This window comes from Xenopus tropicalis, chromosome 8 (genome assembly GCF_000004195.4).
Source record: "Xenopus tropicalis strain Nigerian chromosome 8, UCB_Xtro_10.0, whole genome shotgun sequence".
Classification (NCBI taxonomy): Eukaryota; Metazoa; Chordata; class Amphibia; order Anura; family Pipidae; genus Xenopus; species Xenopus tropicalis.
This window is the reverse complement of record NC_030684.2, coordinates 124,493,788-124,511,941: the sequence shown is the minus strand read 5'-3', so window position 1 is coordinate 124,511,941 and position 18,154 is coordinate 124,493,788. Positions and strand designations below refer to the sequence as shown.

General features: G+C 41.8%; 1 protein-coding gene across 1 annotated transcript; it reads right to left on the bottom strand.

Moving 5' to 3' along the window:
• Positions 1 to 4,339: 4,339 nt before the first annotated feature.
• On the bottom strand, positions 4,340 to 17,160 carry LOC100493023 (vomeronasal type-2 receptor 26-like). Its single transcript, XM_031891779.1, has 6 exons — positions 17,111 to 17,160; positions 13,991 to 14,267; positions 7,804 to 7,902; positions 6,798 to 7,022; positions 5,705 to 5,835; positions 4,340 to 5,171 (listed from the first exon to the last, which is right to left on the bottom strand). Exons 1-6 carry the CDS (start codon positions 17,158 to 17,160, stop codon positions 4,340 to 4,342), a joined length of 1,614 nt encoding a protein of 537 aa, XP_031747639.1.
• Positions 17,161 to 18,154: the final 994 nt, after the last annotated feature.

The window sequence follows — 18,154 nt, the reverse complement described above, 5'->3', positions numbered from 1 at the left end:
AGACGAGTTATGAAACTGAAAATTGAAAGGATTACCCATGATGCACTACTTAAAGGGGTTGTAACCCCAACCATAACATTGTCCCACTCTGCCCCCTGGTTTTGCTATAGAAGATTCTGAAAAATATAATAATAGATGCAAGAAAATTCACCAATGAGTTCTTTTTGTTAATATAATAATAATAATAATAATAATGTACAGTTTGGTCATTTCCCTATGGGACCAAACTATATATACTTATTATATCACATTATATCCTTATAAATGGTGCTTAGTAATGTCATTAGTTATAATCGGAGCTTAGTGATGTATATATATATAAGTAACCTCTATTTCAGCTACAGTAAATACTGTAGCTGGCTTTCTGGACTAGTACCAGTAGAACATGGGTTACACCCTACTCTCTCACCCAGAATGGGCCTTCGCTAAATGGAAGAGGAAGGTGAGGGTGTTGTGCAACTACACCTCTATTGCTGCTATGCAGAAAAATAAAAACAGAAGGCGCCAGAGGTTCTTGCAAATAACAAAATACTAAGTGTTTATTGAACCCCCACAGGGTTACTCACAATACAGCTTCTCAGGGGCCAGTGGTACAGGCAACACCACATACAGAGTGTAATACAGACTGACACTCCCCTGGGGGCAGACTTGGCAGGAATCTCACTTCCCCTCTGCCACACCCCGTAGTGGATCCCTCAGGGAATTCTCTATCCTGATTCCCTAGTCATTGGGATCCCTACACTACAGGCTCTTTCCAGCTCAGCCCTAACTGCCTTACACCCCTAGAGTGGTACTATAAAGGGGGCTACACCTGCCACTATCTAATGCCTCATTCACGGGGCCCTGTTACCCGACTATAACTAGGCCCGAGCCCCGGGCTCACAGCAACACCCACCCTGTTCCTCAGGTGGAAGCAAAGAGGAAGTGCCACTCCTTTCCCAGCACTATACCAAAGTGAGGCAGGAAGTGGTCACCATCCCTGCTAGCCAATAGCACACATATGTTAATGAACTTACTTTAAAGCCATAGGGGGGGCATTTCACCCTATGGGTCCCTATATATATATATATATATATATAGATATTGACACATATATATGATATTAGAGAGGACACATGCCAACCACTATAATAACCTGGCACCGTGTGTTGTTGTTAAACTACCATCGGAAGGGAAACTGTTTGAAAATGGTAAACTCAATATAAGCTTTTTCTCACCGAAATAAGAATCTTTATATGTATATATATATAATCAATTTTTTTCTGAAATAATCTCATTATTCTTGTCTCTCTTCACTGTCTCTTATTTCATGAGTCAGACTTGGGCTCACAGTTAAGTCTAATACATCCTTCTGGGGGCTCTCTTTGCCTTGAAGATGTATTATTATTTCAAAATAACCAACTGCAATTCTGAGGATCATTTATTAACACCGGGCAAATTTGCCTGCAGGCAGTAACCCATGGCAGCCAATTAAATTGTTGCATTCATCATTCTACCTGCAGCTGGTTGACAAAAAGCTAATTACTGATTAGTTGCTATGGATAGGAAGCCCCCTAAAAGATGTATTAGATCTACCTGTCAATCAAAATCTGACCCCAACTCCTGCATTAAAGGGGGTTTTCACCTTCACCATCAGTTTAATGTAGAGAGTGATAGTCTGAGACAATTTGCAATTGGTCTTAATTTTTTATTATTGCCAGTTTTTTAATTATTTCAGTTTTTGTTTAGGAGCTCTCCCGTTTGGCTTTTCAGCAGCTATTTGGTTGCTAGAATCGAATTAGCTTAGCAACCAGGGTGTAGTTTAAATGAAAGACAGATATATTAATAGGGATTAATTGCTATTGGCAAATTGTTTTGAGAAAAAAAAGGCAAAAAATGCATAGAAGGGCAAACCTTCGGCCTGTTATCTTAAACATTTAAAAGTTCCCAGAGTGCACCCATATTTTCAATATAAACAGATATGTCTTGATTAAGCTTCCCGCGAGGAGAGAAACATTGACTCAGAACACTGGTTTATTATGATTAAGTCCAATGAATGCACCATATGCAGTATTATGTATGTAATAGGTGATAAAGATCAGAAAATGAGCATAAAAACTGGTTATTTTGGTGGCTCTCCCCCAGTCTCCTGTCCCCCCAGCAGCATTCTGGGGGCATTCCAGCTGTGCTCCCCCTGGATACTGACGTTGGGAACTTGACAACTCTGTGTATAATCAGGCAAATATAACCAGTGTTCTCTCTGCCAAGGAAGCAGGAAGTAGGAAGTTAGGGTGAGAGACAGGATGTTGCCAGGTCTGTGTAAAAACTGAAGGTATCACCCTAGTTCTTTGTAGCCACGTTGATTTCATCAGGTGCCATGAACTCCTCAGGTGTTGATGTGAATAATGGGGGGTGGGAGTTGATATGACGGATGGCTGTGGGCTGGGTGTGTGGGACAAAGCCAAATAGGTGAATTCACTTGTGGAATAGTAAGAGCAGGCCTTTAACAGATATGGTTGTTAATATGCCAAGCTCTATCTCCTACATACAACAAGTGATAATTGTTACTGCAGGTCGTCCCTATCAACTTAGCCCCCTATAGCCACGGCAATCTAAATTTTCCCAGTGCATCATACTAATGGGAATCACACCGGTTCTCATCCTGCCTTGCCCTTGATTTGTAATCAGTTTTCTTTTGACATACATTATTGTTTTATATGTAGCATTAAAAGTTAAGTTTTAATTATTGTAATCAGAAATCTGAATTAGCACAAAGTGAGTGGTGAAAAATGTGGCTCACTTGGTGGTTTCTTCTCACTATTTTATTGTTTAGCACTGATTCTAATCCTGCACATTCACTGTAATTTACTTTGTCCCTGGGTAAGTGGAAGGGGTTCCCATCAGTATTTAATTTGTATTTTGTTACAAAATCCTAAGGAGAGCCAGGTCTGTGTCAAAACAGTTTTGTTTGGAATAAACAACTAACGTGTAGCAGGAACTTTACCAAGGAGCAAGTCCTATACAGGCGGACTCAGACTAAATGTCCTTGGGTAGGATTATATCAAAATGATGAAGTCGCATACAGCAGTCTATACAGCCCTTAGACAGGCAGTAGATCTTTAAAATATGTGTTGGAGGGACACATTCAGGCCTCCTGTTGATCCTTACTGCGTCATCAAATGCCTCCTTTCTGGAGCAACAAGTCAGGAGCAGGTCCCCCTCTAACGAATACCTTTGCCCGCAATATCCTGGGGCAAATGCTTGTGGCCCCAGACATGTGTGCCTTGGTTGCTGTAAAGCATTTTGAGCACAAGAGAAAAGTGCTATATAAATGATTTTCCTTCCTACACAGTTTGTTTAATGTGCAGTAAATTTAATTTGAGGCCAACCCAATCAATAACTAGAACTTGGAAGATGCAATGTCTATTTTGTTGCAACTGATAGATTTGAAAAGACATCTGTCTACCTACAAAATAGATCCCCAACATAATTATAAAGCCATTGCCCTTTATGGAACAATTTTATAGACCTTTTCCTACAGCTCCAGTATAGCCCTAAAGCCTATTTACCTTTTTGGTAATCACATTGTCCAAAACCCACGTTTGTCCTGGCAAAACTTACCTAACTGCCAGGTTGATCATTTTTAGCACACACAAGGGGAATAGACAAAAATTTTTGTACAGATCACTTGTGTTCATGGGGGGCCCCCATTTAAATTACTTGTATGGGGCCCCAAAGTTTCTGATAGTACAAAAAGGAGGAAAACATTGCAATGAATAAAATATATAACAAATAGAAAATGCTAAGATCTATATTAACAATTAATTATACACTTTAAAACTTGGCTGGCCAGCCTATAACTAATGAAATAACTGCTAACAAATCAGTTAATAAGGCATCATAAGAATTCAATTCATCACAATATTTCTTCTATGTTTGTACAGGTATAGGCACAATTCAACAATTCAACCCACAGTGTTATTTTATCTTCTAACAATAGGTGGCAAATTCTGTTGCTGGGCTTTCCATCATTAAGGTTTAATTGGGTTTAAACATGGCACAAATTCCCTGTCATCTATCTATCTATCTATCTATCTATCTATCATCTATCTATCTATCTATCTATCTATCTATCTATCTATCTATCTATCTATCTATCATCTATCTATCTATCTATCTACCATCTATCTGTCATCTATCTATCTATCTATCTATCTATCTATCTAATCAATGTATCTGTCTATCTATCTATCATCTATCTATCTAATCAATGTATCTATCTAGCTATCATCACATGCAAATGTGAATACTACTGAACTAATTAATCTGAGTTCTTTTTTTTAAGACTGTTTTGTTCTTGTCAGCTCTTGGGAATAAATATACACCCCAAAATTCCAGAGCTAGAAGATAAAATAGCAAATATTTCCACTGCCACAACATATTTCCCTTTAGTGCTTAGATAGGCTGGAATAAAAGAGACCCACACACTGCAGAACAGCAACATGCTGAAGGTGATAAACTTGGCTTCGTTGAAGATATCAGGTAATGTCCGAGCAAAGAAAGCAATAATAAAACTAAGAGCTGCCAATAATCCCATAAATCCCAGGATGCAGTAAAATCCATAGCTTGAATGTTCATGGCACTCGGCTACTATCATCCCAACTATATCATCGGTGTTATAATAAGGAAATGGGGGAGAGTTGATTAACCCGCTGGTGCATATAATCACTTGCATCAATGAACAGAATATTACAATGGAATTAGAAACTCTGGGTCCCAAATAATTCTTCAGTTTGCTTCCAGGCCTGGTGGCATTGAAGGCAATGACCACTGTTACAGTTTTAGCCAAAACTGAAGAAATAACAATAGAGAAGATGACACCAAACACTGTTTGTCTTAGAATGCAGGTCACATGGCGGGGATGGCCAATGAACATCAAATTACATAGAAAGCAAATCTTGAGGGACACAAGGAGGATGTAGCTGAGATCTCGGTTATTGGCTTTAACAACCGCTGTGTTCCTGTATTTAGTGAAGATCATCAGAACCAAACAAGTCATGATACAAAACAGAACTGATAACAAAGCCAGTGATGCACCTAGGGGCTCATGATAGGATAAGTAAATGATCACTTTATCAGTGCAAATGGTTCTATTTAAATTAGGCCATTGGTTTATTGGACATTTAAAACAAGTTTCTCTATCTGTAAAGAAAAACAATTATCAATTATTTATTTTTACTATTAATTGTATATTTTATATATTTCTTTTTGTTTGTTTGCTTTTAACATTCTTGAAATCTTGCTCTCTGCTCTAATGTAAATGAAATGAAATAAAATTGTATTGGATCCACTTTTATTCAACTTTTTTTTTATTAAGACTTAGGGGAGGGCATTGTAAGTTCTGCACAAAGCAATGTATGGAAAGTAGTGATGAGCAATCTATCTCGGTTCGCTTTGCCATAAAACTTGTAAAACGACAAGAAAATTTGCAAAACGCATTTCTCGCACAATTGTTTTGTTGCCTGCGTCTTTTCTGAAAAAAAATTCTGTGCGATGAATTTTTCAGCTCATAAATAATGGAAAGTCTTAATTAAGCAAAGGCTGAGCAAGTTGTGATTATGTACACTGGAGAGGATGTGCTTTAGGGGGACATGATAACTAATTAAAATAGTAGTAAATAAATTATAAAATATTGAATTTTTTTTGATGAATTATATCTTTAGGTCACTCACCTGTCTGGTTGGATATCTCTCCCTCTGGGCAGGGTGCACAGTCATTGCAGCACTCAGGGAATCCTTCTTTAGGTTTCTTCCTAAACCCAATAAGGCAGGTTTCACTGCAAGGTGTACGTGGGGTCTGAATAATATATATGTTTTATTGTGTTATAATATAACTACATAGATATAATATAATGAATTTAATTAACATACATGTGTTTGTTGCTACGCTAGGAAGAACAAGTAATAGAGAAATATGCAATATTTATAATTATACATAACTTTATACAGTAATATAAGACTCTGGGGAATCTGAAAGCTGCTATATAACCCTTGTGCTGTTTGTTTTGACACATTAAAGCAAATGAGTTACATCCCACTTTTTCAGATCATCAATGTGACATGACAGGGTTTTCCATCCCAATTTTCGCTTCCTGTACTGCTTTGGCAAATGTATAACGGGAAGTCAGGTGTCTTATAGGGCAGATTAATTTTAATTGGTGATGGTATAAGTCCTACCTCCTGTCTGGGAGGGGCAATGCTGCCCATGTATACTGACATGGGGGAGGCAGAAGAAAAAGGAGGAGGAGAAGAAAAGAATGTATATGCTATTGTAGAGCAATCATTATTTATCTGCTGTCTGATTTCCCCTTCTCATCGATGCATTTCAACTAAATGTCAAGTTTATGTAAACTTTTATGCAAATTAAAAAAACGCCATAATTTTGCTCACTGCGAATTAGTTCTGAGCGAATCTGTCCCATTTCAGCGAAAAATTTGCGGAACGGCTAAATTAATGCACATAAAAAAAAATTGTCATGTGCATCAATTTTTTTGACATGCGTGTAAAAAAATAACTCACACAACAAATTTTTTTGACTTGCATCAATTTTTTGGATAATTTCTTGTCGCGTGCCGAATTTTCCTCTGAATTGTTTCAAATGAATCCACCAGTGGCGAAAAGTGGAAATTTGCAGAGAATCCATGCCTACCGAAATATTTTGCTCATCACTTCTCCTAATTATATAGCCCCCCCATCTGCCCCAGTGGCATTGTAAGGCATTTGTACGTCTATGATTATACATGTTCTCATGCATCTTACTTCATTAAAAGATGGGCTCCATCGTATTAGACTTTCATTTATTCTCAGTTCCTGGGAGGCAGATCTCTGTGCATATGTTCCTACTTTGATGCTACCAAGAGTCTGATTTGGGTAGACAATCCAGTTTAAAATGTCAAAGTCAGAAGGCATATCTCCATTCTCATCAAAATGTAACTCATTCCCGTCCCCACCTGTAATACTGACTTTCTTTATATACTTGTGCATCTAAATAGAGAAAAACATTTCATCACTGAAACAGTTTCAAATGGTGCAACTGGTCAAAAATGATTGGTTATTTTCAGTTCTGACTCACTTCCCATGCCTGTATTTTATGTGCACCATGGTTTTCTTCCCTTTTCTGTAACTGCAAATAATGCAAAGCGTCTGATAAAGTGTACACTGCATTATATATACTGTAGCTGTAAATGGATATATCTCTGTAAAAATGCTCATATTGACTCTGTAGTTGCTCTGTGCCGGTGCATTTCAAATCTGTTGCATTGGTTTTCCATGAACAAATGTACAGTTCCCACCATGCAGCATCAATAAAGATATCATTTGGAAAATCATTCGGAGTTATGTTTAGTAAAAACTCCTGAAAACCTGGAATGGAACTGGCATGAAGCGTTAAAGCCAAACTGCCATTAAAAGGGTCAAAACATAAAAAAGAGAAATCAAATCCACTGGCAACATCCCACTGGGAGGAAATGATCCACACCTTTTCAGATATAGGAAACATATACAATATAAGATGTAAAGTAAGCATGTAGTCTCTGTCACCATAAGCAATGATAACATTGACAGCTGAGTTACTCAGACTTCTAACAATCTGTAATTTTTTGGTATCATCCAAGGCGTCACGGTATGGGATGAACTCAAGGAAGGCAAAACATATTCCATTGAGTGCAAATTCCTTCTGTAATATTTGGCTCATTTTTAGGCCGGATTCATTGTCTGAAACCAACACACCCACCCACGTCCAGGAAAAATGTTTTATTAGCTTTACAAGTGCATCATACTGGGCAATTTCATTAGGCACAGTGCGGTAAAAAGATGGAAACTGATTTTTATCACTTAATACTGGATCCATGGATGCATAACTAATCTGCAAAGACAACACAAAGCCAGAATTTATTATGGTTAAATTGAAATACTAAAAACTGTTAAATTAGTTCTGGTCAAAGCTGCTATGTACTGCTTAGCCATCAACAAATTAATGATGGAGTACATTAAAGGGGTTGTCATTGGCCAGCACTTTGGCAGAAGGTATAGCGCTCAGTCTTCTCCAAAATCCCATGGGCATTTGTGTTCCATGGATAGGTCCTAAGGTGGTCAGTTTTGTTCAATTAAAGAGCTGGCTATCCCAAAGGAATTGTTCAAGAAATCATCCAAGGTATTCGTAAAGGTATTAACAAAATCTGCCATCACAACATCACTAGGAAGAGCCCCAACCTCACTGCCCTCATCATGACAAAAACCCTACGCTGCCTTTGGTGCGCTGATCGTTTATATGGGAAAAAAGAACATCCCCTATCTGCCTATAATCCCCTCTAATGTACTTGTACAGAGTAATCATGTCCCCTCACAAGCCCCTCTTTACCAGAGAAAACAACCCCAACCCTGACAGTCTAACCTCATAGTTTAAACCTTCCATCCCCTTTACCAGTTTAGTTGCAGTCTCTGCACTCTCTCCAGCTCATTAATATCCTTCTTAAGGACTGGAGCCCAAAACTGCACTGCATACTCAAGGTGAGGCCTTACCAGGGACCTATAAAGAGGTAAAATTATGTTTTCATCCCTTGAGTTAATGAGGCTTGAAGAGAAATTCTCACTATATGCAGAAGATATACTTTTATATCTAGCAGACCAAAAGAAGTCACTTTCAAAGATGCTGGCAGTGGTCATAAAATTTGGAGACTACTCAGAAATTGCTGCTGTTTCCCATTGATCCAGGGGCCCTCAGGGACCCATACCATTGTCCTTAATTACAATAGGAAAAATCCTTTACATACCTGGTGACTGTAATCCTTCACGACCCCCTTAAATATGTAGATGTAAACTATGCCCCAATTTCTAGATCCATCAAAATGAAGCTTCAAAATTAGACTTGCTTACAATTGTCCCTCCCAAGTCACATCAGTATTTTGAAAATGTTCACTGAAACTCCTCAATGCTTTCCATTATTCACCAGTCATACCCAACAGGCAATGGTTCACAGGACTGGACACATACATAACAGAATTGGTCTGGACTGGGGAGAGGCCGCAACTCAACATGCAGATGCTGTAAGACTTATACAGGGAGGCCTTACCCTCCCAAATATTCTGTTGTACTATGCCAGTCAGCTATTATATCCCTGGCGGTAGATTAACCCGGACTCAAATATCAGCCACTAGCCTCCAGGCACTAACTACTTGGTATAAACCTTAACTCATCCTGGTTTTTGAAAGGACTGTAGTGTCCACTTAGAGCCTTGTTCAGCTGGTCTAAATGGACACCATTGTGGGGCAATGACACCCTCCCAGGCTGGGTCATGGGCAGGGGCCAAGGAGTCATTTGGTGAAATCATTTGCCCAGTTTAAAGTGGAATTCATACTCTGCAACCATATGTAATACCAGCTTCTCCAATTAAGGCCTGCCTTAAATGTAAGTGGGAGGGTTGTGTTCCTGAACCCCAAAAGCTTGGCTACAGAACAAGGCATTTTGGACTTAAAGGCACTAGAATCCTCTGAAGAGACATCCTTCAATAACCCAAATCAATTAGGAAAGAAAACAATGCTACCCTAAATAGAGCAATGCATGGAACAATGTCAACCTTCAGAAAGATATTGGGAGAAAGGCAGCTGGCATTAAAATATAAATTATTCCATTTAAAGAAAAAAAATATGCCCCTGTGTCAGGGAACACAGGACAAGAGGTCATAAAGCTCACACCCTAATTATAGATCCCTTACCACAGACAATGCTAACAGCTGAATGGAATCTAAAGTTGGCCATACATGCTAAGATCCACTCGCTTAGCGAGGTCGGCAAGCTAGCGGATCTTCACCCTTGGGCCAGATGATTGAATTAGAATGGGTATAACACGAGCAAGTTATGCGGTCCCCAATCCGACTAAAATTCAAACCTGCATGATCAATCGGCAGCTATAATTGCCTGTGTATTGCCACCTTAACAGGCACTCTTCTCTTCAACCCATAAAAATGATGAGTGGTATAGGAAGTGGATTAGGGAATCAGCACCTACCACCAGGCATTCTGTGAGCAAGAACAAGAACAAAGTAAAAGATCCCAAGGATCTCATTCCCTAGGATGCCTTGATGGCAGGCCTAATGCTTTCCCGATGTTAAAAAGAAAACGTGATTTCCACAACAGCAGAAGGACAAAATGCTGGATAGGGAATAGGGTTGGGCTATTAAAACTGCGGGGGTGCCCTTCTGACGATAGAAGATTGGGTGGCACTATACCAAGTGACTTCTGACATGGAGCTGAAAAGGGCACTCATCAAAAAAGGTATAGGCACATTTCTACTTGCATTCAAGCTTTGGTATCATGACTATCTTTTGGCCAGGTTGGAGCTGTAGAGTGCCATTGAGCCCTATGGGAGACTTTCCTTGGGCCAGGTTGTAGCTGCAGAGTGCCATTGAGCCCTATGGGAGACTTTCCTTGGGCCAGGTTGGAGCTGCAGAGTGCCATTGAGCCCTATGGGAGGCTTTCCTTGGGCCAGGTTGGAGCTGCAGAGTGCCATTGAGCCCTATGGGAGGCTTTCCTTGGGCCGGGTTGGAGCTGCAGAGTGCCATTGAGCCCTATGGGAGACTTTCCTTGGGCCAGGTTGGAGCTGCAGAGTGCCATTGAGCCCTATGAGAGACTTTCCTTGGGCCGGGTTGGAGCTGCAGAGTGCCATTGAGCCGTATGGGAGACTTTCCTTGGGCCAGGGTGGAGCTGCAGAGTGCCATTAAGCCCTATGGGAGACTTTCCTTGGGCCAGGTTGGAGCTGCAGAGTGCCATTGAGCCCTATGGGAGGCTTTCCTTGGGCCTGGTTGGAGCTGCAGAGTGCCATTGAGCCCTATGGGATACATTCCTTGGGCCAGGTTGGAGCTGTAGAGTGCCAATGAGTCCTATGGGAGACTTTCCTTGGGCCAGGTTGGAGCTGCAGAGTGCCATTGAGCCCTATGGGATACTTTCCTTGGGCTAGGTTGGAGCTGTAGAGTGCCATTGAGTCCTATGGGAGACTTTCCTTGGGCCAGGTTGGAGCTGCAGAGTGCCATTGAGCCCTATGGGAGACTTTCCTTGGGCCGGGTTTGAGCTGCAGAGTGCCATTGAGCCCTATGATAGACTTTTCTTGTGCCAGGTTGGAGCTGCAGAGTGCCATTGAGCCCTATGGGAGGCTTTCCTTGGGCCAGGTTGGAGATGCAGAGTGCCATTGAGCCCTATGGGAGACTTTCCTTGGGCCAGGTTGGAGCTGCAGAGTGCCATTGAGCCATATGGGAGACTTTCCTTGGTCCGGGTTGGAGCTGCAGAGTGCCATTGAGCCCTATGGGAGACTTTCCCTGGGCCGGGTTTGAGCCGCAGAGTGCCATTGAGCCCTATGGGAGACTTTCCTTGGGCCGGGTTTGAGCCGCAGAGTGCCATTGAGCCCTATGGGAGACTTTCCTTGGGCCGGGTTGGAGCTGCAGAGTGCCATTGAGCCCTATGGGAGGCTTTCCTTGGGTCAGGTTGGAGCTGCAGAGTGTCATTGAGCCCTATGGGAGGCTTTCCTTGGGTCAGGTTGGAGCTGCAGAGTGCCATTGAGCCCTATGGGAGACTTTCCTTGGGCCAGGTTGGAGCTTCAGAGTGCCATTGAGTCCTGTGGGAGACTTTCCTTGGGCCAGGTTGGAGCTTCAGAGTGCCATTGAGCCCTATGGGATACTTTCCTTGGGCCAGGTTGGAGCTGCAGAGTGCCATTGAGTCCTGTGGGAGACTTTCCTTGGGCCAGGTTGGAGCTTCAGAGTGCCATTGAGCCCTATGGGATACTTTCCTTGGGCCAGGTTGGAGCTGCAGAGTGCCATTGAGTCCTGTGGGAGACTTTCCTTTGGCCAGGTTGGAGCTGCAGAGTGCCATTGAGCCCTATGGGATACTTACCTTGGGCCAGGTTGGAGCTGCAGAGTGCCATTGAGCCCTATGGGAGACTTTCCTTGGGCCAGGTTGGAGCTGCAGAGTGCCATTGAGCCCTGTGGGATACTTACCTTGGGCCGGGTTGGAGCTGCAGAGTGCCATTAAGCCCTATGGGAGACTTTCCTTGGGCCAGGTTGGAGCTGCAGAGTGCCATTGAGCCCTATGGGAGACTTTCCTTGGGCCAGGTTGGAGCTGCAGAGTGCCATTGAGCCCTATGGGAGACTTTCCTTGGGCCAGGTTGGAGCTGCAGAGTGCCATTGAGTCCTATGGGAGACTTTCCTTGGGCCAAGTTGGAGCTGCAGAGTGCCATTAAGCCCTATGGGAGACTTTCCTTGGGCCAGGTTGGAGCTGCAGAGTGCCATTGAGCACTCTGCAGCTCCAACCCGGCCCAAGGAAAGTCTCCCATAGGGGGAGACTTTCCTTGGGCCGGGTTGGAGCTGCAGAGTGCCATTGAGCACTATGGGAGACTTTCCTTGGGCCGGGTTGGAGCTGCAGAGTGCCATTGAGCCCTATGCAAGACTTTCCTTGGGCCGGGTTGGAGCTGCAGAGTGCCATTGAGCCCTATGGGAGACTTTCCTTGGGCCGGGTTGGAGCTGCAGAGTACCATTGATCCCTATGGGAGACTTTCCTTGGGCCGGGTTGGAGCTGCAGAGTGCCATTGAGCCCTATGGGAGACTTTCCTTGGGCCAGGTTGGAGCTGCAGAGTGCCATTGAGCCCTATGGGAGACTTTCCTTGGGCCGGGTTGGAGCTGCAGAGTGCCATTGAGCCCTATGGGAGACTTTCCTTGGGCCGGCTTGGAGCTGCAGAGTGCCATTGAGCCCTATGGGAGACTTTCCTTGGGCCAGGTTGGAGCTGCAGAGTGCCATTGAGCCCTATGGGAGACTTTCCTTGGGCCGGGTTGGAGCTGCAGAGTGCCATTGAGCCCTATGGGAGACTTTCCTTGGGCCAGGTTGGAGCTGCAGAGTGCCATTGAGCCCTATGGGAGACTTTCCTTGGGCCGGGTTGGAGCTGCAGAGTGCCATTGAGCCCTATGGGAGACTTTCCTTGGGCCGGGTTGGAGCTGCAGAGTGCCATTGAGCCCTATGGGAGACTTTCCTTGGGCCGGGTTGGAGCTGCAGAGTGCCATTGAGCCCTATGGGAGACTTTCCTTGGGCCGGGTTGGAGCTGCAGAGTGCCATTGAGCCCTATGGGAGACTTTCCTTGGGCCAGGTTGGAGCTGCTGAGTGTCATTGAGCCCTATGGGAGACTTTCCTTGGGCCGGGTTGGAGCTGCAGAGTGCCATTGAGCCCTATGGGAAGCTTCCAAAATCATGCATTGAAGTTTCAAAGCCAGAATGGGTTTCGCGTCGTTTACGATCGCTTGGATCCAAATATTTTGTGACTTTTTCGAACATCAGAAATTATTGTGGTTACTCCGAATTTTTACTATATCGTGATTTTAAGCCCAAAATAATTGTGGTTTAGTAAATGGACCCCTAAAAGTCATAATTATGAGTTTAAAAGTCATAATTCAACAGAATTATTTTTTTTTGGTGACCCCACTGCTCTCATAACCAAAGAAAAGTTATGGAACATTTTGACAAGTAGAAATTAAACATTTTAAAATAAAAAGAAATAAATAAAAAGAATAATTAAAAAACAATATATATATATATTAACCTGGGTTCAGGCTATTGCTTTAAAACATGAGCAACACTGCAAGTAAGTTCCTAGATTTTTATTCATATAAAGGTATAGGACCTATTATGCAGAATGCTCAGGGTATTCCGGATAAGGGGTCTCTCTGTTATTTGAATCTCCATACCTTAAGTCTACTAAAAAATAAAATATTAATTAAACCCAACAGGATTGTTTTGCATCCAATAAGGATTAATTATATCTTAATTGGGATCAATTACAAGGTACTGTTTTCTTACTACAGAGAAAAAGGAAATCAGTTCTAAAATTCGGAATTATTTGATTAAAATGGAGTCTATGGGAGACAGGCTTCCGTAATTCTGAGCTTTCTGGGTAACGGGTTTCCGAATAAGGGGTCCGATACCTGTACTAACATTCTGGCTATAAGGAGAGTCACTTTGGAAGATATGCCATCCACAACAGCCACCAAGTTAGGTGAAAGGCCCCAGCGATAGTTAGGGATGGGAAGCCCTTTTCCACTCATAATGTCAATCATTCCAATTGTTGCCATTGCTTCAGTCAAACAGTGATCTACAATATGGAAGCCCAGAGTGATATTGGGCAGCAGTCTTGGGTTTTTGTTTATTTCAGTGACAGCAAATACAAAGGCCAAGAGACTCTGATAATTCCTGATGTCTATTCTGATGGGAAAAAAACAACACAAGAAAATCTTAAATTGAATAAATATATAAAATAAGGAAAACATTAAAAAAAACTGCATTTCAACATTTCACTCACTGCCAATATTGATATTTTAGCCGATGCACAGAAAAGTAAAGTAAGAGGCAGTCTGTGCTGCACAATTAGAAACATATTTTGCACTAAATACAAAAAAAGTATTGGTGGCCCCCATACAACTAAATCAGTGGCACACAAGCAATCAGGCAAACAAACTAAACAAATAAAGAAATGCAAAAGAACTTACTCGTGTTTTTTTATAATTAAATACCTGATTGTGATCCTTAAGTATTAATCAGTAGCCTCGCTAACCTTTTTTTTAAATACTGTATATATTTTTTTCAAAGCAGCAAAGAATTTGTACAGGTATGGGATCTTTTATTCGGAAACCCATTATCCAGAAAGTTCCGAATTACAGAAAGGCCATCTTCCATAAACTCCATTTTAATCAAATAATTCTAATTTTTAAAAATTATTCCCTTTTCTCTGTAATAATAAAACAGTACCTGTACTTGATCCAAACTAAGATATAATTACCCCTTATTGGGGGCAGAACAGCCCTATTGGGTTTATTTAATGGTTAAATGATTCCCTTTTCTCTGTAATAATAAAACAGTACCTGTACTTGATCCCAACTAAGATATAATTACCCCTTATTGGGGGCAGAACAGCCCTATTGGGTTTATTTAATGGTTAAATGATTCCTTTTTCTCTGTAATAATAAAACAGTACCTGTACTTGATCCAAACTAAGATATAATTACCCCTTATTGGGGGCAGAACAGCCCTATTGGGTTTATTTCATGGTTAAATGATTCCCTTTTCTCTGTAATAATAAAACAGTACCTGTACTTGATCCCAACTAAGATATAATTACCCCTTATTGGGGGCAGAACAGCCCTATTGGGTTTATTTAATGGTTAAATGATTCCCTTTTCTCTGTAATAATAAAACAGTACCTGTACTTGATCCAAACTAAGATATAATTACCCCTAATTAGGGGCAAAACAATACTGTTGGGTTTATTTAAGTTTTAAATTATTTTTTTTTAGCAGACTTAGGGTATAGAAATCCAGATTACAGAAAGACCTCTTATCTTGATCCCAGGTCCCAAGCATTCTGGATAACAAGTTCCATACCAGACCATAGGCATGTTAGGCACTGTCCTTGGTTGAATATGTGGCAAGTATGGGACCCAAGATTTTTTAAAGTTTGTCCAGGCAACCTTTACTCAGATAGATCATCTAATAGAGGAGAGGGCCTAGTGTATTAAATATTTCCAGAATTCCAAAGTAGATAGGCTTCTAGGATAGGGTAATTACTTTTCAGGTATTGAAGTATAAATGCCTCAGGAGGATACACTGGTATCTGCCAGAATTTTGCTCTCAACCAATCCTAGGAAGCATGCTTCTGAGAAACTCACATTTGACATATTTAAGGTCTACACTAAAAAGTGTATGTGTAAGATGTGTTCCGTGTATCGTATTATATTGTACCAACTAGAAAGGGAAGTTTGAGAACAAACATCATGTTGGGTTGAAAAGCATGATGTCACTGAATGAAATCTGATCTGTTGTTGGCTCTGCCCACTTTTTCTAACCTTGGACCCACAGTTATATAGTAAAACCACTGAAAAAAGTTTGGGGACCCTGGTTTTAATGCTGTCTGAATGGGAGTAATTTAAATTTCCCCACTGAACGTCAACAAGTGACATCTGATTGGTGGCTCCACCCCCTTTTTCTAACCTGGAACTGCAGTTACCCAGTGACTAACTCTGCAGAGTTTAAGGACCCTAGGAATTATAGATACAGAACGGCAGCAGTTTAAATTTAAACCAATAAAACTCAATAGGTAAATTGTGATTGGGGGCTGGTGGCTCTGCCCACTTTTTCTAACCTTGAGTCGAAGTCACGCAGTGACAAACAGTGGGCACCCTGGCATAAATAGTGTGAGAATGGCAGCATTTTATATTTAAATGAATAAAATTCAATGGATGGAATCTGATTGGCTGTTAGTGGCCCAACCCACTTTTCCTATTTTTGAACTGCAGTCCCCCAGTGACCAACTGTGCAAAGTTTGGGGACTCAGGCATAAAAATTGTGAGACTGACAGCATTTTACACTTCACCATTGAAAGTAAATAGGTGAAGTTGAACCACCCACCCCTCAGAAAAGTCATACCACCCCATTCCCGAATAAGCCGTACGGTTTGTCACCTCATTTATGGGTCTATGACAAACGGTGGTTAATTGCCCCCTGCTGGGGCAATTAACCGCCCACCCCTCAGAAAAGTCATAGCACCCATTTCCGGAATAAGCCGCACGGTTTGACACCTCATTCATGTGTCTACGACAAACGGTGGTTAATTGCCCCCTGCTGGGGCAATTAACCACCCACCCCTCAGAACTCAAACTAGTTGAGGCAAACATAGTTGGCCTCAATGTTAAGCCAATGGGAGTTGGAGCCAGAGTCTCCCAAGCAAGGCGCCTGAGCATTTCCCAGAATCTAAGCAACCATTTCTATAGTAACGCTTTCACGGCATTTTGGCCACCCACGTAGATTTATGCTAATTAGAATATCACACCACCATTGTTACCATGACAACCTTATCAGTGGTCAGAGGTTTTGCATGGTGTCGAGTTTCACACTCTGTTACCATGACAACCAATCAGAGGTCTCTTAACCCCTGCTAAGGTTGTCATGGTAACACTCTGTTACCATGACAACCTTATCAGTTAATCAGATAAGAACAGAGTTTATGGCTTCACAGCTGTCATTTGACATCTAGATGTCGACGGATGCAGTCACCTCTTAGTACTCAGTGCTAAGTACACAGTGACCATCCATTTTCCTGACATATCGATCCAGGTGATATGGATCCAAACAAAAACACTAGTTCCCCTTCGGGGAAAAGAAATCGTTTTGGACAACCACTGAAAACAGCAATGACTGTTTTTCAGAATGCCATTGCAAGAATCATTGGCATTTCATCAGGTACTAATCCTGTTGCAGCTCCAGTTGGAGCCAATGCTGGCATTGTGACTGGTCAATCATCCAGTGCAAATTTGCCCAGCAATTCCAGTGCAGGTCCAAAGACCAGCTCTTCCAGAAGGAAAAGAGCATATTCTCCTCAGGTTCATTCCCGATCAGAGGCAACTCCTAGTACTAGCTCCTCAGGGACACAAAAAGCTTGTTCCAGATCAGAGGCAACTCCTAGTACCAGCTCCTCTGGAATTCCATTGCCAGCAACAGATACCAGAATAATACCAAATATTAGTTTTTCCATGGCCCGGAAAGACTATTCTAGTCAACAGCAATGTAACATTATGAAATCTAATCAGTGCAATGTTCAAAATAATGACACAGCCCCTCAGAATCCTTCTAATACAACCAGAGGAATATATGAATATATAGCATTAAGTGACAGGGAACGTGCCATTCAAGCACATCAGCAGCAGATTGCTCTACATCAACAAATGGAACATCTCAGACAGTGCCCATATGAAGATTCCCCTCTATTTAGGATCCCAATTCCTGAAACAAGGAAGAGAAAGTTGCACCCCAACCCTGGGGATGTAGCTTTATGGAACCCCAAGCGTTTAAGGCTGAGACTGGGCAAAGGACCTAGGGTACGCCCCAAAGCCCTAGAGACAAAGCCAGACACACAACATGTACAAGACAAAGAAGATGATATATTTCCACCCGCATCAGTAATAATGGCAAGATTAAGGGCAAGGGCACAAGGAATGAAGAGAAATGATCTCAGCAGGTCTGAACAGTCTGACAAAAAAGATGATTCCCCATCAAATTAATTATACTTGCAGCGACCATTAAAGAAATGCACAAGAAAAG